Source organism: Watersipora subatra, chromosome 10, assembly GCF_963576615.1.
Source record: "Watersipora subatra chromosome 10, tzWatSuba1.1, whole genome shotgun sequence".
Taxonomy (NCBI): Eukaryota; Metazoa; Bryozoa; class Gymnolaemata; order Cheilostomatida; family Watersiporidae; genus Watersipora; species Watersipora subatra.
The window spans coordinates 3,111,874-3,135,297 of record NC_088717.1 but is presented as its reverse complement, the minus strand read 5'-3'; the positions used below and the strand labels follow the sequence as shown (position 1 = coordinate 3,135,297).

The 23,424-nt window shown below is 35.2% G+C and overlaps 1 protein-coding gene and 1 pseudogene across 1 annotated transcript; both read left to right on the top strand.

Annotated features, from left to right (window-relative positions):
- The first annotated feature begins 458 nt into the window (after positions 1 to 458).
- Positions 459 to 23,424, top strand: part of LOC137406234 (gamma-aminobutyric acid type B receptor subunit 2-like) — a 42,043-nt pseudogene continuing 19,077 nt past the window's right edge.
- LOC137406078 (piggyBac transposable element-derived protein 4-like) lies at positions 10,001 to 11,161 on the top strand. The gene has a single exon (XM_068092602.1). The coding sequence runs from the start codon at positions 10,001 to 10,003 to the stop codon at positions 11,159 to 11,161; it is 1,161 nt and encodes a 386-aa protein (XP_067948703.1).

Sequence of the window (23,424 nt, the reverse complement as noted above, 5' to 3'; positions counted from 1 at the left end):
TTGTAATGTTATCATAGTGTCAACATATGCAATGTTATCATGGTATTAACATATACAATTTACTATCATAATATTTTTACCAAATACACAGTTATGCACCTTACCATACATTTCTGATCGGACCGCACTGTAAAATATTAGCATATGTTTACACACTGTTCAACTCAGCATATGGTCAAGTTGATGATCAGATGGTTGTCAAAATTGTATCACACTTTTGACTTTAAAAGGATTGTTATGTTACTACAGTCTAACGTGTGTGCTCCATTTTAACTGGCCTCAGCACTTTTAAACTATTTAGAAAAAAGTTTATTGGATTAAATACGTGAATGATTAAAGTTCAAATAATGTACATTACTGAAGTATGTACAGTAAATTCAAACCTTTTAGACGATAAAATAAAGTATGCTACGTCTTCGCATCAAATCTCTATGTAGACAGAGTTTAGCATAGTTACTATGAATATAGAAGCCAAAACAGGTATATAGCCCACCATTGTATTATCTTTTCAGAATTTGCACCTACCTATGTATGACCAGCTGCAAATGTGCATTATAATTCAAAATCGTGCACTGGTTACTATGCAGTAGATTACTTCGGAGCGATACGTGACGTGATGCGTCCACTAAATGTTTGAACTGAACAGTTGCTAGAATAGTTCCGATGAGTCTTCATTGAAAGTTATGATAAAATATACTGTTTCATGTTCTATTTATTGACCGTTGGAATACAAGAAAAAACCTCTTTTAATCTTTAACAATCCTAGCAGTCAGCTCCCCTCTAACATCAACAGCAATCACACATGATAGAAAAATACCCATACTTTTTGATAAAATCTTTTAAATTTTGTGTAAGTTCATCTTGAAAGGTTAAAGGTTAAAGGTTAAGCCGCTGTAATATTTTTTTAATCATTTTAAAGCTAAGATACATCATACATGTAATTTTTCTTCATTACGCGTTATTCATATGTGAAAACTCGTAATATGTCAGTGCATGAACTTTTGTAGTTATCACAGCTGTGCGCTTCTTAAGATTTTTCAACATCTGTTACTGTACAACTTGTCCATGAATCCCATCTGCTGTTCTGCTACTTTATCAAAGGAAATATTTTCAGGGAATCTGTCTTGCGAGGGATGAAATGAATAGATCTATTCGGTCAAAGCAGCAGGTTGGAAATGCGATCGCAGCCATTTACTTTCATCTTGTTAGCTTCATGCTTCATTACTTGGGCTCAGGGTGAGTTATGCTATGAGCTAACAGGTTTCCTAATTGCATTATAGATTCACAAGATCCTTTAACAAATTAGCTAAGAGTCAAACAATTCTTCAGCTGTTCAACTACGATTTTCACTGCTTACTATAAGGAGAAGATGCTGCCTCCGCTACTTATTTCATGAAATGTCTATGCTGTCGAAAGATGCAGCAAACAGTTTTCTTGAGAGTTATTTTTCCTGTAGAAAGCGAATGTTGTAGTCATTCAATGTCTACGCCTGCTCTGAAAAGTAGAGTCTATTACAGTGCATAGGACCTTATGCTAGTGAATTCTAAGTTTTCAAACCTGCAAACCATAAAATATTCAACTTATTAGTGGTGATATAGTACTCTGCCGCAAGCTTGTGCGAAGCGATTTCTAATATTGTGCACTAACATATGTTCTGTCGAATAACCTTCTCTTTTGCCACTAATATACAATGTTATTAAAGTCAGGTCAACTAAACTCGGTATAACTTGTAAACGTTGCTTGTTTCTCATACATTTTGTCAACTGTCACACAAAAACAGATTTATTCTAGTCAAGAAAATATGCAGGCATCCAATTTCATACAATAAAGGTCTTTGCATCCAGTTTTTCGGATTTTTCACCTTCATTGAAAAGGTCAAGGTTAAGCATGTGATTCTGGTTTTTCTTGGTTGTGTCAGGGATTATCATTAAAAATGTAAGAGTCTAGAGCAGTAAACAAATGAAACCAATTGAAGAGCTGAACTTGTTACCTTTTGGAACAAAGAGTTCATGTATTTGATTTATTACAATAGCTGTGAGTTAACGCTAGACAATATCCCCTTAAAGCACATGCGAGTCTTGTCAAAGTTATTAGACAATATCACCTTAAAGTACATGCGAGTCTTGTCACAGTTATTAGACAATATCCCCTTAAAGCACATGCGAGTCTTGTCAAAGTTATTAGACAATATCACCTTAAAGTACATGCGAGTCTTGTCACAGTTATTAGAAAATATCCCCTTAAAGCGCATACGAGTCTTGTCAGAGTTATTAGACAATATCTCCCTAGAGCACATGCGAGTCTTGTCAGAGTTATGGAGGTGTATAAAAACTTGAATAGATGTTCATCACTTCTTTATACAAACAGTTTTCTACTCCAAATATATTTACTTCCTGTTGGTCGATCACAAATATCTTTTCATTTGTTTGTGAGTCATTTATTAATGTTTCAAAAATACGCTATTTGACGTTTTACTGGAGTATGTTTATACCACTTGCGGTTTTGTTAATTAAATCTAAGTAGTAAACTGATCAAATGATTTTTTCACCAACTGAAGGGATGTTGTGACTGCAACTAACAGAGAATTGGAGATATTAACAATATGTCTCAGTATTACAGTAGTCATAACATGCCTTCAGTATTGATACAGGTTTTCCTCACGCTATGCCAAGTACCCAAAAGGAATGGTTTGAAGAAGCCGTGCCTTCAATATAAATGGACCTTAAATGTGTGCTAGGAACATGTGTACATAGGAACTAGGATAGTATCAAATTAGTACAAAATCCAGCGTACTTGTCGAGTATGAGAGTGCTTATCAAGCAGAGTCGAGAAGTGCCTTAGGGTAATAACGTGCTTAGACTTAATTGAAATGCAGTCAAATCTCTTGAGAACTGTAATGAAGCACTTGCTTGTCGTTGGCATTGTTCCAAGGTGGTTAAAATAGAGTAGGCAAGATCAAAAAGACAACAAATATATTTGTTTTCTTTTCAAAACTAATTATCGATGATCAAGAACCTCTCGTGATTGTGATTTTGAAAAATTACCTACTGAAAAATATCTAATCACTGAAATATGTGTACAATCGTCATCTGTGTTCGTTCATTTACCTTGGAGAGTCGCCTCAACGTATCGCCGATAGCTGGCAGTTATCACTGGTGGAGTAAATGTGCCTCGATTTGCTCATGCACAATTTTTGTTATATGTTATTTTGTTATAAAACTATCTCAATAATAAAAACTAAATTATATTTTCCCAATAAAAACCAACCAACATTATTCCCATAAAAACTAAACCATATTATTTCAATAACAACCAAGGCATATCTCAGTCAAAATTATTCCAATAAAAACTAAACCGTATTGTTCTAATAAAACATTTTTCAATTGTCCTTGTCTAAATGTTTTTTAGTGCATTTTGTTCATAAATAATTTGGCAATATGATATGCAACCATATTTGCTGCAAAATGTTTGTTTATTTAAAACCGCAGAATTCTTTGCAGCTTAGATTTTACTGATTTAATTATAGCTAAATCTTTAGCACTTCTATTGTCATTAATACTGCCTCAATACAATATAAGAGGCAAATATGTGTTCCAAAAGATTGTCCACCTTACAACAATAAATTTTTTGAGAGCAGAAAACTCTAACCTTGTAAAATACTGCTGATAAATTGAAATAACTATTCCAGCTAACAGTAATTGTGTTGTATGAGTGTATGACAATGTTGTAACTGTTTAAAATTTTGGAAGGAGTCTATCATGGTACTAATCAGCAAACTGTACACCTCCCCTGGTGTTTCATAATGGAGTAGCTGCCCGCTGCCCTGTAGCAGGAGTCAATTTTTGGCCTCCTGGGAACCTGAGAGGAACCTGAACCGAGGAGATTAAATAACAGAGTGCTATTTATTGCCACTAGTCATAAACGTAATACAATCTCCCTTGAGTATATCATTGCTATACAGCATGCCACGCAATCGTTGGCAGTTGTTTAAATTTCGGAATCGCTGGCCATCTACGGGTCATCTTGTTTTTGAAGAGCTTGGGAGGATTGACGACTGAATCGCTTATTACCTATTTACCGCCTTACTCAATCATAACAAACTCTATAGATGTTTTTCTCAGACAAAGAGTTGCTTATGTTGAGAGGAATCATGCTCTAGGGAAGCTGTGGGCGAGTTATAATAGGCTGAAGAAGAAAAGGCCCATATCATCCGTCACACTCTTTGTTCCCAACAAGTTAGAATTAGGAAAATTCGCTGTCGAGAAATTCGTCTAGGACTGATTCACCGAACACTGGTTTTAGCAAATTAATGTAGCAGTAATAAACATACTGCAAACATGCGTGTGTTGCTAACTATTTAGCAGTAGATTGAGAATTACGTTTTTGGTCGTTTTTCCATGATTAAAGCAGGAGCATACAACTCCTTATCTTGTATTTCACCATAATTTGTTGAAATTATTTGCCTCAAGGAACACTATAATAGCTGTTTGTTTTAAGGTGTCAGTAGATAGGTAGTGAACATCCCTATATGTGGCTGCTAAGATGTTGTGTTGAAGTTAACATAATGTTAAGATTATGTTCATTACACGAACCTATAAGCCAGACCTTTTGGCATACTGCCAATCAAACATTTTTTCATTTCTATGGAGGCATGGAAATCACAAACTACAATTTCGCGCTATATAATCAAGTCTATGTTATGAACACTGAGAATTTCTACAGAGGCAATAGGTGTTTGTCAGTCCAATGACCAGCGGTTCTGATTATTTTCCTACTTGAATGGATAGGTAAATTACTTGATATATAATATTATATGATGTATTTTATAAACACTAATTTGAGTAATTCTGAAACTATTTTTTAACAATAATTTTTGGATCAATTCCAGTACATACTATACTATATTATTTGTATACATATGTACATGATTACACTTCTTCAGTACTGCATATACATGTGCATACATAGCTACACTATTAAAATACTGTATATATCTACAGTACATTACTACAACCCTTTAGTACTGTATACTGTTCGAGATTATTAGCTTTAACAAAAACATATGAAGAAGCACCGCGTTGCATATACTTAGGTCCCAAAATATTTCTGAGCAGGGGCATCGTAATTCATTGTCGCAAGGCTAAAATAATTAGCCCACGCATGGTGTATGCAGTATATGAAAACATATCTGATCGTTATGCCGTTCTAGCTCAGTGGTAGAGCGTCAGGATAAGAAACTTGTTGATGCATTAGTCGTGATATCAAATCTCAAAATGTGGAATTTTAATATCAAGAGTTTAATAGCTATAGTCGGAATGCAGACAGACATACAACATCCGATATACTTTGAAAAATATATATATTAATTATTATTAGAAACGCTAGTTTCATGAGGAATAATAACCACCAGCTAAGTGCTCTCCACATTATACTATATATAATATATATATAATCGTGTTATTTTTGATGTTTATCAATATAATTCTGAAAACATTCACATTTTCCAAAACGTTAACCTAAACAGTGCGTGTAACAAGTCTCTTCTCTGTGTGTAGCCATCAAACTAAAAGTTCTTATAAATAGGTTTTCGAGGATTTCAGATAAGGTTTCAAGGATGTGTTACCAATTATTTGTTAATATCAAATTTTAAATAACGGACAATCAAATATTTCAATGCATGCTGCTGCAATGCATGCTGTCATAATGCATTGTAAGAGCTCGAAGAAATCTTCTTTTAATTAATGCTTTCTTCTGTTAATCTTATCGCTGTCATTTCTAGAAACAAGAAGTCAAGTTGGCAGCAGCCTATCACTATCAATTGGCTACTTGGGAGCCTCTAACGATACAACAACCAGTAATGAGATTCTCCACTTGCTCAAGGGTGGCCTCAGAAACATGCCTGCAATACATAAGTCTCAGCTGGTCTGGAGGACTAACAACAAGGTACAGACTGCTCTTTCTGTCTAGTAACTATCAAACTGCAAATAAATCGAAATACGCATTCTTGCTTTAGACTTGGGTATTTTAACTTAGAAATATGTAGATATGATAAAGGAATATGGTTTCCCTTATTTTTATATCCACATTCATAAGTTTGCACTCGGAAGTCTTTTTCACAGTTATTAATATGACCAAGTGGACCAACTCTTAGATGAACGCATTTGACAAGTTACATACAAGTACGTTGAACAAACTTGAGATTCCAAACTTGAGATCCTAATTGGTTACGAATCGATTTTAATAACTTTTTGAATTACATTTAAATTTAAACTTTATAGGCATGAATTTTTATAAAATTATTAAGAGCTATGGCGGCTAGTCAAACATCTTGTACTATTGAGACTTAATTAAATTTCTTACAGTATGTGGCAAAAAATAAAAAAAGTTTTTTTTTCAATCATGATTGAAGTTCCTATTTAGTATTGGATTAATGGTGCACTCTGCTAATTCTATAAACAGATTAAATTGATGCGCTACTTCAAACTGCAGAAAGTATTTGGTCAGTTCTGTTATTAAAAGACATGATATTAAAATTTTAAAAACTAAATACGATAAGTTAATTTTATCGACTTACGTTCAAACAAAATTTCTATTTCTCTCACTTTGCCTGATTTTTATGCGATGATGTGATCAAATATTGCAGAATATGTATTTTACTATTAGTGTATAAACCACAAAGTTTGAAAAATGGATTGTTTTTTAACTTTTAGTGCTTCTAAAAATGGGAAGTTATGTGTCCTTGCGTATTAGCTAAATACTTATGATAACAATAATTAGCACCTGTCGTTGACCTTTGCAACTGCTCATGGGTAAGCAGGTAAGCAGGTAAGCACGCAAAACAATTACAAGTTACTCTACAGGGAATTTATTACTGATTAAAATAAGTGGTTCGTCCTCCAACCATTGTCACAAAGTGTCTGGGTATTTGACGCTGTCTCACCACTTGTTATTTGTATATATAAGTATGTATATAAGTATGCATATATAACTCTTTATTGATAATTAGCAACAAAATGATGTTTCTTGTTGCATGTGAAAAAAGAACAAAATGAAAAGACACAAATAAAAAATTATTGAGTGAGATGAACAAAATTGTTTTAAAAGTTGATAATCTAATAGTATTGCGGAGAAGTCAGGATAGTGAATTGTAGATTGTAGTACCAGAAAGTTCTTAAATTGAAACATACGATGGTGGATGCAGTATGTTGGTCTCAGGAAATAGAATACGGTAGTTATCATGTGTGGAAAGATAAATAAAAATATTCCGAGCATGGTTTTGCGCAACATTTTGAAACCTGTAGCACAAATGCAGAAACGAGCAGGTTTGTGATAGAACAATATGTACAAAGCTATATATATATTTCTCAAATTATGTTCGTATGTCTGTCGGCATTCTGGTTATAGCTATTATTAGAGTAACTGCAGCTGGACAACAATGCTGACGCAATGTCATGGAGTACCTTCATTAGAAGCCTAGCAGCTTACTGGAATTTTCTATTGGCAGTGCGCCAGGCTAATAGTTTGAAAGTTACAGTTGTTTGACAAAGTTTTAAACCCTTTACCGTTGTTTTTATTTTTTTCTTAATTTATTTCAACTACACAGAACACTTCTCTCATGATATGTAGTTCAAAAGTTAGAATGGGAAATGTTGTTATATGCTAAATACAAATCAATTTTCTGTCCAGACTTTTTTATTGCTCGGGCAACGCCGGGTAGCACAGCTAGTATGTCTATATTAATATCATGATGTTATCTTTAACAGTGTGATGTTGGGGAGGCCCTTTATCACTTGTTTGACTTGCTCAACAGCCTTACTGGTGAAATCTTAGCGCTGGTGGTGTTCGGTTGTACTGAAGTTTTAAAGGTGGTCGGAGAGTTCGCCCCTACAATCAACCTCACAGTGGTAGGTCACTCGTTCTATTGACCTTATCTATCCAGACTTTTGTTCATCCAACCACATGAAGTGTTTAATTCTGATTGGATGATTTGTAAAAGAGAGCTGTTTAGAGTTGGGCTACCTTTGTGCTACTACTGGTAGCCTTTTCTGGGAGTTGAACCTACTCTGTCGGTGACAGCTGCTTCCTATACAACACTAAAACATGTACTCCTTGTTTAACGACAACTTAAAACAATGACCGATTTTAAAACTGCTCCAATATTCATGTAACACAAACCTCTTGTAATTATGACAGTGTAGTGGCAGCTGACATACAGTTGTAAACATAACTGTATGTCATCACATACGTACAATAAGTTGGCTAAGGCAGCCACCTTCTCCCTTTCCCCACTTGGTATTTTTCGCGTTAATCATTTAGTTTCCAGGGTTATATCTCTACGTAGTGTTTGTTTTCGTGTTCAATACTCTTATATCTCCTCAAAATGTTGAAGAAAAGATAAAAAACTACTTCTCAAGAATCAACAATTATATAATATATATAAATATATAACATAAGGAGAAATAATAGAAAGGAAAACCAAACTGCATGTGGTGCACTATCGTATGTATTTTTAATGACGATGAACTTGTAAGGCTCATTCATTTCGATATTTTAGTCTACCCCAAGTTTTAAAATTATGAAATTTATGATTAAAATATTAACCCATTCAGCCCGGCAAGCCACTCACAGTGGCTTTATGTTTTATCAATAATGCCGGCAAGCCACTGTCAGTGGCTTTGTGTTACCATAGATATTTTAATTAATTAATATTTAATTTGAGGCTATAATGTTTTGGTTTGAGGCTGTGCTGGAAGATTGCCCAAGTTTGTTTGTAGTTTACATTTAGTTGGGGGGGTCATAACAAGCCACAAACTGAAATATTCTGCTCACAAAAATTCAGGAGTCGTCCTTGAATTCACTCCAAAGTCATTCTCTAGCATGGCTGATGCAAACAGGCCACTCAGAGCTGCAGCTGCCAAAGCATTGCTGAATGCTTCATTTGCTCTAGATAATATACTGGACAGTTCAGATGATGAGGTAAGCACACAGTCATTGATTAGTGGTGGTTAGTATTGTTGCTAGTAGTTATATTGTAGTTGATGAGAAATAAAGTATAAAAATAATTGATTGATTCTTCATCACTCACCACTAGCAATGCATTATAAGTAATTGGTGTAGTAATATATTGTTGCTAGTAGTAATGTTTTAGTAGATTGGAATGGTGGCTAGTTGTTAGTACACGCAATGAGTAATGTTACTACTAACATTCCTACATCTATCAAATGAGCCACAAGTAACAGCTACAGAAGTATGTATCAGCAATCATGTGCAATAAGCATAGAGTTATTCAGTTTTAGCAACTCTTGGGGTGAATATAATTTTAGAATTACAGAGAAGCCTCCAGTACTGATAGTACTGATGATACTGATACAGAGGACATAGTGCCACTCACTTCTACTCCTACTACTGCTAGTACTTCTGCAACAGCAACCCAAATACCTAGGCAAGGCCGTAGAGGGCGACCAAGGTTGCTAGGTATTTATATAATTTTTTGACAGTAGTATTCTGAATGGTCGGTCTTTCTGCTGTTTATTGCTGACCAAATGTATTTCCTTTTTATGTTGGTTTCATTTTATTGTACTGGAACCTGATTGCAGGTCAGCGACAAGCATCTCAGCCGCGTAATGCTGCTTCGTTGCCTAGCTGGACTGTTGCTGATGACAATTCTGCTCCCGAGCTAGCTTACCGATTCATACCTGCTCGGCCATCTGGAGTGCAGCAAGACCTCACCAATGCTAGTGTCATTGATTGCTTCAGAACCCTCGTTACAGATGACATCATTGATGAGCTAGTGCAAAACATCAATGACTATGCAACAGAGAAACTTGCAATGAACCGACCTGCCAAAAGGAGGAGTCGCTTCAATGAATGGACGCCAGTGAACAAGGAAGACATCCTGAAACTGATGGCTGTGCTAATAGCTATGGGAATCACCAAAAAGCCTAGGATGTGAGACTATTGGACGTCTGATGCAGTGCACCAGACACCTTGGTATGGTAGCATGTTTTCCAGAGACCGGTTTGAGGCAATTTATTCTACTATGCTGCATGCATCTGAGGTCGGCTCACAAGGCAAAGCAAAAATAGAACCATTCGTCAACAAACTGATAGAATCATTTCAAGCAGCATTCTATCCATACAAAGAAGTAGCTGTCGATGAGATGGTGATCGGCTATAACGGCAAGTGGTCTAGCAAACAGTACAATTCGAGCAAACCTTCAAAATATCACATCAAGACGTTTGGTTTGTGTGACAGCAACACCTCGTATGTGTACAATCTGCTGATTTATTTTGGTGCTGACACGTCATATGATCCGGAATTGGATAAAGACTGCGGAGAAGCTGTTAAAGTGTTCCACTATCTTATCAAGACACTGGGCCCTGGACACCATATCTACGCTGATAGATATTATACATCTTTGAAACTGATCACTTTTTTAAAAAGCCACTCCATGCATTACACCGGCACCCTCAATGTCAGCCGAATTGGTTTTCCTTTAGAAATTAAAAAAAAAACGCTAAAGCTGCAGCACAGAGAGCACAGAAACTACCTCAGTGAAGACAAGTCCATCTTATGTGTCGCTTGGAGAGATAAAAAGGCGAAAAAGTACTGCACCCTAGTAACAACTGCTCATCACGCTGGGCAGACGGAGGTTCAACGGCGTCGAGAAACTGTCATCATGCCTTCTGTCGTTGCCAACTACAACAGTTTTATGGGCGGCTGTGACAAGATGGACCAAATTCTGTCATACTATGGGCAGTATACACGCAAAACCATCAAGTGGTGGAAGAGGGCTTTCACATGGATTTTAGAAGTAGCCCAGGCAAACAGCTACATCCTTTACTGCCTATCACATCCAGATGCAAAACTAACTTTGCTTCAGTTCAAGAATCGACTTGTTGATCAACTGTGCGAGGCTGCTGCTGACATTGGGGCTGCTGAAGAACCAGCAAGAAGATCAGGAAGACCTTCTGTACATCTGATGGAACGGCTCTCTCACAAACCTCATCTGGTAGCTCATCGGTCAGAAGCACGGAACTGTGAGGTGTGCAGCACTCCACAGGAGAGGAAGAGAACTAACTTTGTTTGTTTGTCATGTCAGGTGTATTTGCATCCTAAATGCTGCTTTGGCCTGTATCATTCCATTGATTACAAGAAATAAGATGCTGATCGAATTGTTTGACTGTTTTTTTTTTTGAATTTGTTTTCTACTGATTTTCATTTATAAACATCAGTGCAATAAAGGCCACTTATCTCTAGAAATAAAAGGTTTACAGCAGCTAAAATTTGCATGCACATAGAAAACACATTTATCAATAAGTACATAGCCAGAAATTGGTGAGAATCAGTATATTTCTATTTTTTGTTAATATATAAATAACAAAAAATACGTGCTGGGCAGCTTGTTGGTAAAACATGTGTAAGTTTCATCTAATGTCAGGTACTAAACTAATGACACAATAAAAAAACACATAAGCTGTTGTTATAGCTCGAAGTGTCTAGATCATGTTGATATATAGTTTTATGGAGCTAACGTCGGCCAAACCCAGACTACAGTGCACCAAAGTCGTGTAGGTACAGTTTGGAATTGAGAAAGATAAATAATTCCGGCAAAACTTATAAATAATCCCGGGCTGAATGGGATTACAGTTTTAATAAACAATCAAAACAGAAAAAAAAGGTTTTAAGCATAAAAAATAAAAAAGATATCGTAATGCCGAATGATGGTGAAGTGACCTAACATACTTCATTTATCGAAATCGTTAACCAAAATCGTTTATCGGCGGGCTTTCTGAAGTAAATCACCGTCGTTAAATGAGAATCATCGGGATGAATAATAATGTTATGTATAATTTATGTACAATAAGTGTTTAGCCTTGAGTCTAAGAATCCAGATGCTTATGCGATGCATCGATCTTCGCTGAAAGAATCGGCCAACATACCAATCCAGGTATTTAGTATTGCGTGGTTGATTGTTTTCTTTACCACAAAAAATATAAATAATGTACATAACTGTTTATAAGTTACTCATTAAAGATTAAATAAGATTTTGTGATGTTAGTAAACAGAAGTATTAGACGGCACCCATAGCCAGTTATTGGATGTAATAATATTCATTACTGTAAACAGAAACACATCAGATGTTATTTACATCATAGCTGAAACAGGAAACCTGTTTGTCAAATTTATCAGTTGTATTGTTCAGGTTTGTTTAAAAATGAATTGACCGTCAAAATTCAATATTTGCTTCATCGAATCCGTCGGTATATATTTTATTCATGGTAGACTAAGATACTGTTACTACGATTATAACGGCTTACACTAGGTTCGTATCTTGCGAGTGTCTAAAGGTGGAATTGAATCACTGATTTGGAGATGACTTGTTGTTGTTTTATTGAATCAACACCGAAACCGTGCAATCTACAATTGAACAACATATTTACAACAAGTTCCTTCACTGCAACACAACAAATAACAATTTTATAAAAGATGGAAAATTATTGACACAAACCTTTTGCCGTCTTTAAAAAACACTCACCAGAGCTACTTCAAGTTGTCCAATGAAACCAATTAACAATAAATGTCAAAATGTTCTGATCAGAAAAATTGTCATTTAATCATCAGCTATGTGTTGCTCATTGGAATTCAAAAATCATAATGCCAAGCTTGGATGGAGAATAATTACCGGAAATAAAAACGTGTCGAGACACAGATCTGGCCTCCAAAGACAGTCCGATTCCACAGCCAAACTACCAGCACAGTTGGCCAAACGCACAACACGCCAAAACAACTCTCGCGGCGCCTTAGACCCGAACACAACAATGTTTTAATTAATCAAGGACGATAAAATTGGTGAGTTAGTAATAGTCAGAAAATGTTATTTGGGTTCTTTTACAACGATATCAATAGTAGATCTGTAGAAAGTGTCTGTAGCTTCAGATTAAATACAACCCAATTCTAGAATATCCTTTATCAACTTGTCGAGGTATGAATAAAAATAGTTTTGCAGTAGGCCTATAAGAATTTGTTAATTCTGAGATTTGATATAGTCTATAAGTTTATTATATATGTTAGCTGTTGGTATAGTGAGATAGTATCAGGCTGAGATAGTACTATTATGATCAATAGCGGGTCTGTGCAAAGTACCTCAAGTTTCTAGTGTATTTAACTTAATTCTCGAATATTGTTTATCAGTTTTTGTATGCTCTACCAATAAAGTTGTCAATATGATAAAGATTTGGTGGATTCATATCATAATTGGTGCGTTTGGAAACGTCTATGTCACTGTAGCGTGGGAGGAGCTAAGTTCTAGCCAATCAATACTACATGTATTCCAAACACACTACCTCTATTTTAGCAGCAATATCGATACCAGGTGTCGATACCTTGATATCGATACCCGATATCAAGTTGCAAGCATATTTAATTAACACATAGGAAAATTACTGTGAAACCTTTAATTAAACGCCACGGCGCTACATTTTTTAACCCTTTTTTATATTGGCAGTCAACTGGAGGCAACGTTCAAATAGAGGCTGGCGTTTTATTTTTCAAATAGCTCGTCAGAATTTTGAGAAAATAAATTTAACTCTTTTACGGACAAAGCCGACGTCACCTATATTTTACTGTCTTTTTCCGCTGCAGCGATATTAAACCTTTTAGGTACAATAAATTTGCTAACTTACCTCCAACTTGTCAAAGCCTCTCAATAAATATCATTGAGAAACTAAAAAATATCCCTACTAGTTGATATCTATTGCTTGCAATTAACCTGCGATCATATTATATAGACTGTTTCCTGCTTCGCAATTTGTTGGAGCTTTCAATTTTTGTTTATTTCGAAATTTGAAGACATATTTTTTTATTTCTATATTTACCAATGTTGGATAAAGCTCAGTGCACTCATTAATATGTTTGCTACAGTTTTCCGCCAAAACTAGCTCTTTATGCGCAGTAGAATGGAAGTTACGATCGTTGATCAATTGTAAAATCAGATTACCATAATAATGCTATAATGCAAAATTCTATAAATCTGCAAATTTATAAGTTATATAATGATAATCTATTAAATGCTACAAATGTATAATCATAAACAAGTTTTATAAACAAACCATACTGATACTACATTTAAAAACAAAAATTTAAGTTTTAAAACAAAAATATTTGCATCGTTTGCTCGGATAGCTGCGTTCTGATTGTTGCTTTCGATGGAATGAACATCTTCTGGTTGTCCAATACCTTCCATGGTGTCTTCTGACCTCAACTTTGCTTCTGCACTGCTGAACTAGTGGATACTAGTGTTCAAACAATTTTTGGCAGAGCAAAACTTTTACGTGTTGCATTTAGCGCAAATGCAATGCGTAAAAGTTTTGCTTGCTAAACGTAACCTTTGACCTAAGTCTAGCCGAACAGTTTACATCTACGTCTAGTAGATGTAAACGGTGTTTTTCATTTTCTTCGAAGTATCAAAACCACGTTAAACACGGAACTACTATTAGACTGAGAGAATTGTTAATTGTTTCTGTGGTGCTGCTTTCAAAGTTTTAACGAAAAAAGCGAAAAGCTTTGGAGTTGGACAACAAGAGAATTGATTGTTATTGATGTAATGATTCATTATTAATACGTTGTTGTGGACAATTTTCTACTGATCACTTAAAATTATGTATTCATAAAGATCAAAGATTGTCAAAGTAGTGGTCATATGGAGGTGGTATTCAAATAAAAGCTGGCGCTCTATTTTTCAACCCTTTTCTCATAGTGGCGTACAAATAAAGGTGGCGTTTAAATAGAGGTGATGTTCAATTAGAGGGTTCACGGTATGCGTTTTAAAAGCATCAACCTATTCACATATGACAATATAACAGATCGAATATATCGTGCTATAAATAAAAAGTGCTCTGTTACATTTCATAAATATAGCAGAGACAGGACGGTAGCAAAGTACACACGTGTATATACAACTTAAGTTAATTTAGTGTAATTTCTTCATGGAATAATTTGCAATAGTTGGGTGTTTCTTTGTGCATGCCGCAGCGCTAATCAGTAAAAAATGCTAATGGCAATCGTCAGTCTAGTAAAACGAACTATGAAACACATTGGCTAAAGAACTTTGTGTGATTTGCAAGTTCTATGTAGAACCTGGTTTAAAATAAGAACTCTATTTGTTGAGAAGATAAATCCTACTACCAATGCAATTGCTGGACCTCGACATAAAACAAAAAAATTTTCGGTTACACATTGCTAAGGAGTTTCAGTTTATGTTGTACCAATTTTTATTGATACATGCTACAAGCTATTCTACAACTTTCTTGAAATAGTTTGAAAGTCAAAAATGTTTGTTGCAGTTAAATTTTTAATTTTGCTCGAATAAAGCCTACTCAAATCTTTACTATAATAAGAGCCATGCTTGTCCGTTTGTCCTAAGTAATGCTAAGATGTGTTAGCAAAAAGCTCAAACCCAGATATTGGCTTTCCAGCCAACCATGCTACTAGTGTAACTGCATCATTCGATCATGTTGCCGCACCATGGAATACCTATGCGTATAGTTGTTACATAAGATGATCTCTCACGACGACACGGGAGACTACCAGGGTACTAGTATTATATAATTGAAGCATGTAATATCTGCAGTTTCAACTGCACAAAAACTAAAGCCAGTTGTTTGTTTTAAATACGTTGTATATGTCCTCATGGAATATTGCATAGGCAGCGTTGAGCTTGCATAGCCGGCAGCTTTGAAAAATAGTCTTGCGCATTAGATGGACCAAGAACTTAAAATTTATCATAGATTAAAATCTGGCTAATATATTACCGCTTCAAGTTTTTAAAACTCTAACATCACACTTACTTTAATAACTCATGCTAGAACATAAATATCTTACATGTAAAAGTAATAACATTTATTCATTACGGTCACATTTTCACTAGAATACAAAGTAGAAAGTTGTGAGTTGTCTACCCATAATTGTATCTTTTTTCACGCAGTTGGGTCTAGGGTCAAGTTCAGCTGTACTGAAGAACCAAGTTAAATATCCAACCCTGCAGCTTCTCTCAGAAGTTGAGAACACCCATAGCGTCATGAGGGTCTCTTTTGTAGAGAACATCGGTTGGAAAAGAGTAGCGACCATGGCCGAAGACTATGAGGATTTTACGCTGGTGAGTTTTCTTTTCTAAATTTTATTCTTCCTCCAACCAAATTAATATAGAGTATAGTTTACTATCTGTTCAGCTCCCTTTGCTGATCATCATGAAGGACAAAAGTGGAGATAATACGAATTAGTACTGTGTCGGTGGCCTAGTCGTCCAGAGCATCTGACCTCTGAACTCGAAGGTGGAGTTCAATGTATAGAAAAGGCCACCGATGGTGACAGGAATAGCATGCAACCTCAAGTTGCACCCATTAATATGTTGATGTTCTTCCTTCCACTAAGCAAAGAGAGGTCCAGCCACGATCACATAGCCATTATTTGTGCGACAGTAGGCCTACTCTTAAAATGGGCACAGCTTCTGCGTGCCTTTAAAAGCACACATAGCCTCTGCTTAAAGCAAATTGAGCAGACATCGTCCTCTATCTGATAGTGATTGATCACACGTATGACAATAGCATAGACGTGTTTTACCTGCACTTTCATATGGATGTGTAAGAAGTTTCAAAACACCACCTAATGCAACCAGTGCATTTTGTGGGCTATAAAAAAATAATCCAGTGTGGATTTTACTGGCATTCAGAAGTTCACTTTGAGAGCTAAATGAAGGTTTGATTGTCAAATATCAGATAGAAGAGGTGAGAAGTTTTATCAGTAATCAAAATGTTTGAGGTTTAATAAAATGCTACGGTGTCAAAATGTGGGTATAGGAACAGCAAGACAAGGTCACCTTCCTTCTTAGATACTAGGATTAATATTAATACCGAGTTAATATGTATACATGTATTAATACAGTAGAACCTATAATTATCAAATTAGCTCATTCCAGAAGCCATTTTGTAACTAGAAAATTTTTTAAAGTAGAAAACGATTTTACTATATAAATTTCCTAATACATTCCAAGGCCACAAAACACGGACATAATATTTGTATAAACTATAAATAATGGTTAAAACATGTAACAAATACATGTTATTATCCTATTACTACACAGTATATAAAAAATATAACCATTAAAAAGAACAGATAAATAATTAAGAACTTTAAGAACATATGTCGAAATATTTATGTGGTTCAGCACCAACTGAAAAACTATGTCATGCAAAAACAAATACCACCAACTTGAATTGCTAGAAACAAAAGTTGTCCTACTTTGTATGTGTTGCATGATAACTCCAAATTATTCAACAAGCAAAAACAAAATGCTTGTCATTTATTGACTTTCTAGCAAATGAAGTTAAGTTTTAGATTGTACATATGAAAAGCAAACGAACCAAAATAGAAAATTAATAAACAGGCCACAATACGGAGGCCTCTCAGCTTTTCTTATCTAGAAATATCTTTCGTAAGTCGAAAACAAATTTCTACCACAAGTCGTTTCATAACTTGAAAAAATTTTGTATGTAAAGACTTTTGTAAGTAAAGATTCTACTTTACATAAAAATTGATACCTGTGTATGACAGAAAAGTTGGTAAACTTATTATAAATAGAAACCTCATGGAAGGTCAACTTATTATAAATAGAAACCTCATGGAAGGTCAACGTTAAGGCCATCTTCATCTGACAACAGTTTATGGAATGACTCTGTTTCAGGCTGCTGAGAATTTCTATGAGGAGACAACAATGTTAAACACCTCCGTGCATGTTGCTCAGTCTGTGACAGTGGTTGGCTCTATGGATGACATCAGCAAAAAAATAGAAATGCTCAGAGTATGTACTTCTGGGTATAATAATACTTTCCGTTAAAATCACATTTTATAACTCATATGGTAAACAAATCATTTATCATATTCTCCACATATCCCTCTTTATGTAGCCTTGATATATAAGCCTTTAGATACTCCTGATTTATACGTGTACGGCTCTATATACTCTCGATATATATAAACCTTTATGTATAATCATTATTTGCACTCTTTATATACGTGTAGTCTCAGTATCAGCATTTTTTATTATTTCAGGATGCAGATTTGAGGATTATTTTTATGTTTGGCACCCAAAAGATGCTGGAAGACATTTTGCTCAAAATGGCTCTTACAGATTTCTTTCAAACGAATCGAGTCATCGTCACAAATCAAGATATTAGAAGGGTTCCAGCAGCAGTCAAAGAACTGTTTTATATTGGCTATGCATCTAGTCAGGTCTCTTTCTTACCTTCTATAAGTGGTGACACACATGTTTTGTTTAGATTCTCTGTATATATATACATATATATATATATTTATATATATATATATATATTTATATATATATATCATTTATATTCATTGTATATACCATGTATATATATAGAGTAGCAAAGACATATAGAAGCCATTTTGATCCAGTAGTTTATAACAAATGAAAATTCATTGTTCAACTTCTTGATTGAACACCTTCATGATTCAACTTCTTGATTGTCACCAATAAATATATATATACATACTATATATATATATTTGTTATAAAACTACTGTATCATGATACGGAAATTCTACTAATGTACATGTATATATATACATTTACATATATATGTATATATCAATATATATATATACATATACAGTCAAACATGGATAACTTGTCCACGGATAGCTCGAACACATGGTTAATTCGAACATTTCCTTTGGTCCGTTCCCACGTAATGATAAATTGCTATAGATAACTCGAACTCAACACTGTTAATTCGAACTGTTTTTTGCCCAACGGCTACCGAAACAGTTGTTATCGCTTTAGAAAATCACTTTATTCAAAGCCATAGAGGTAAACTTCATCTTTTCGTAATTCATAAGCGTCGTTATTACCACCATCGGCAAAATATTTTGTCAACGACTTTTCTAAAAGTTTGGTGAAATTTGATTTATACTGCGATACGATGAATAGCACGGGCTAGCCGGGGCACGCGTGCAAGAATTTTCGCCACGCACATACAAAACAAAAATCGCATGTTGTTTTTGTTTTGTATGTGCGTGGCGAAAATCCTTGAGTGCATGGCGTAACCCAGCTAGCCCGTGATGAATAGTTTTCCGACGTTGATTCCGTGTTGAATCAACGTCGGAATGTTGAATGTTTAAATCGTCTTAAAAATTCTTGTAATTAAACGTATACGTTGTCTGAGCTACAAAAAACTATTCATCGTTTGACCTAAACACAGAATACGTGTGTACATTTAATAAGTATCTATTAAAAAAGCGTGAGTGATATAGAATGTACCGTAAAACCTCGTAAAACTTCTAATTGAACTGCCTCGGAGTGTTGCTCTTAACGAATTCCAGGTAAAGTAAGGTAATCTGCATAAACTTCAAGAAAAAACGGCAAAATTGATCGTGGGTAAAACCCCAAAAGAAAAAAATGTCTTTTCTTTTGAGCATTTCAACAACGATCAAGTTTTGCCAATGTCAATCTGAAAAACGTCCTGGCAATAACATCATCTCAAACAACAAACCAATCTCAAGTGATAGAAAAATCTCTATACTTTTTCATTAAAACGTTTTAAACTTTACATTAGAAGCATTTAATTTGAAACAAGCCATTTGTGCTTTTGATTTGTATTATAGTTTGTATATGTACATGTATCTACTAATAAATAAGTAAATATATGGACTTGTGACAGTGCTCTGATAACTTGAAAGCTCTGATAATTCGAACACTTTTGCTCGGTCCCTTGAAGTTCGAGTTATCCATGTTTGACTGTATATACATGTATATATATGTATATATATATATATATGTATATGTATATATATATATATATATATATATAAAATTGTTTCCTCACCCCGGATACCCCGTATGGGTGGTAAATTCTGCTGTAACTCGGGTCTCCTACCAGAGACCTGGGAGTTTGAGCACTCGTCTCAAGATCTTAGCTGTTCCCAATAGCGCACTTTTCTGCAACTCACCTGAGTTGATTGTTGTTGGTATTTGGGCAAGCCACATTTTATGCGCCGGTGTTATTGCGCCCAGTGCCCCAATCACTACTGGGATTACGGTTGTTCTTACATTCCAGCATTTTTCAATTTCTTCTCCAAGAGGGAGATATTTTTCTACCTTTTCTTTTTCTTTGCTGGCTATATTGTAGTCATTGGGTACTGCTATATCTATTATAGTAGCCCTCTTGTTCTCCTTGTCTACCACCACTATATCTGGTTGGTTTGCTAGGACATGCTTGTCAGTTTGGATGTAGAAGTCCCAAAGGATCTTAGCGCGGTCATTTTCATTGACCTTACCAGGAGCTTCCCACCAGTGTTGTGGTTTATTAAGGCCATACTCATCACATAGACTTCTATACACAATACCTGCGACATGATTATGCCGCTCAGTGTATGCGTTCCCTGCTAGCTGTCTGCATCCACTGATGATGTGTTGGATGGTCTCAGGTGCATCTTTGCACAGTCTGCATCTAGGATCGTCTCTAGTGTGATAGATTTTCGTTTGGAGTTGCCTTGTTGGGAGCACTTGCTCCTGGGCTGCCATGATTAGCGACTCTGTATTGGCCGTTAGGTTTCCTTTGTTCAGCCACATATATGTCTGGTGAAGATCGCCAACCTTAGATATTTGTTGGTGGTAAGCACCATGAAGAGGTTTCGTATGCCAGTCAATTTCCTCATCATCAGGGCATAGGTCCGTTGTGAGAGCAGCCGATTGAAATTCAGCTAGCAAATTATCTGAGATGGCCATGGAGGCTGCATATGCTTTGATGCTTCGCTCCTCCTCTTTCACTGTCTGCTGTACACTTTTGAGTCCACTTTTGTACACTTTTGAGTATATACATATATATATATATATATGTATATATATATATATATATATATATATATATATATATATATATATATATATATATATATATATATATATATATATATAGATATATACATGTATATGTAAATGTATATACATGTATATACATATATATATACTGTATATATATTGATATATACATATATATGTACAGTGGTGATACAAATTATGGAACCGCCTCTATTTTTCGTTACATAGGAATGAATTCTGAGTTGTGTTTGTTTTTTCTACAATCAAAATTTTACGAAGCTATAAAAAGTTATATATCATTTGAATCGTCACAATGTTGGCTTTTTGATAAACTTTAATTAAAACCACATCGTGTTTTCTATAAAAATATTATTAGAGGTTTACTGAAAGCCGTCAGAGAGTTACTGTACAGTTGTCATTTCTATTAAATAGTGTCTGACCAAAAGTCATAAAATAACATATTTCTTTTCTTTGAAATGGCTTTTATTGTGAATTAACTTAAAGACAAGGTATAGTAGCTTTGAAAAGAGCTGTTTTGGTCCTGAAGATGATCAATATTTGGTTGGCCAGCCTTTGTTGTCATTCACTGCTCGGAAGCGCCTGGGCATACTATCTGTCAGCGTCTGAAGCTCTTCAGGTGTCACTATTCGATGCCAGAATTGCACAATAAGCTCCATCAATCTTCTTTTATTAGTTGGTTTGTCTTTAGTTACAAGATTGCCTATTCTGCCCTACAAATTTTCCATTGGGTTATGGTCTGGTGACTGAGAAGGCCAAGTCAGAGTGTTAACGTTATTGTCAGCAAACCACTTTTTTACTCTTCTGGCTGTGTGGCATGGAGCATTATCTTGCTGAAACAGCCACTTTTTATCAAACAAACTTCTAGCAGATGGTATCATCACACTTTGTAGTACTCCACAATATTTTTTTGCATTCATCATACCATCAACAAAATCTAATCTACCAGAACCAGCAGCGGAGAAACAACCCCACACAATTACTGAGATGGGATGCTTTATCGTAGGTAAAATACATTCTGGTTTAAACTCTTCACCAGGTTTCCTTCTTACATAATTGTTGCCAGAGTGATTTTGCACAGTAAATGTGCCCTCATCGCTGAATAATACTGCTCTCCAGTCTTCTGGTGACCAATTCACATGATCTTTTGCCCATTGTAGACGAGCCTTTTTTGCTGAGATGATAACAAAGGTTTTCTACGAGCTTTACAGCCTCGTAAGCCATGATCTCTCAATGATTTGCAAACAGTTGATGGTGCTAACTCTGTACCTGTTGATTCTTTTAACTCACTGGCTAGCAGAGGACTGGTTAGATGTCTATCAACCAAAGAAAGCCTCACTAGGCGTCTGGTCACTCGATCTGTTGCTAGCTTTTTCTTTCCCCTACCAGCCCTTTCTTCAACTTGACCAGTTTCCTTCCATCTGCAGATTGTTTGAAATACACCTTTCTTAGAGCAACCTACCTCCCTTGCAATTTTCCTCTGCGATTTCCCTTGCTAATGAAGGTGAATTGTTACAGCACGCTTTTCTTTCGTGAGATGTTGAGGCATGATGATGAAGTTATTAGAATGACTTTTACTGAGAGCAGAAGGACTTTTCAATACTACTTGGGTTACGTTGCGTAATGAACAACATCTCACTCAATGCAATTGTTGTCTTAGATGATTGTTAAACTGAGCAGATCAAAGAATTTGGAAATTCTAGACATTCACCAGACTACTGTTTTTGAAAAAAGTGACTTGTTATGAGACACCCTGACTAGTTGCACTTTTAACTGCACTAGCGATGGAATTATGTTTGGATGCAGAAAAAAACTAAACAATGCGACAGCTGATAAAATTCCCTTTCTAATGATATATAACTTTTCATATCTGGACTGAATATAACTAATATGAGAGCCATTATAGTGCATTAGTTACTCAAACTCAAAGGCGGTTCCATAATTTGTATCACCACTGTAAATGTATATATATACAAGTACATTACTGGAATTCCCGGTGCATGGGTATTATGGTAATTGCTGCATGGGTATTAAAGCCAGCGTATAAACAGTGAAAAGTAATGTAGTTGCCTGTCACTTGCCACTAGCCCAGCACATTGCCAAAGGCTAATTTGAGTAATTTTACTAATAAGAGCCGTGAGAGCAAGCATAAAATTATTTTGCGCTGTAATGGAAAGCGGTAGCGTATTTTCATCCGCATAGCAACATACATGTATATTGCCCAATGAATCCATCACTTTCGGTATTAATTGGTAAGGTATTTGACTGGTGAACGAGAGGTTCCGCGATCTAATCTTTGGCGATACAGATTCTCAATTCCAATATTTTAATATTTATCGCTGGAAAAACCGATCTACACACATGCACACAAACTTTGAGATTTATACATATAAGATATATATATATATATCTTTATATTTATGTATATATATCTTTGTATTTATATATATATACATGCAGGAATATATACATGTATTACTGCATACATGTATTTATATATTATATAT

Bases quoted from the DNA above. Each gene is read 5' to 3' on its own strand.
- LOC137406078 (XM_068092602.1), top strand. From the start codon at position 10,001: ATGTTTTCCAGAGACCGGTTTGAGGCAATTTATTCTACTATGCTGCAT.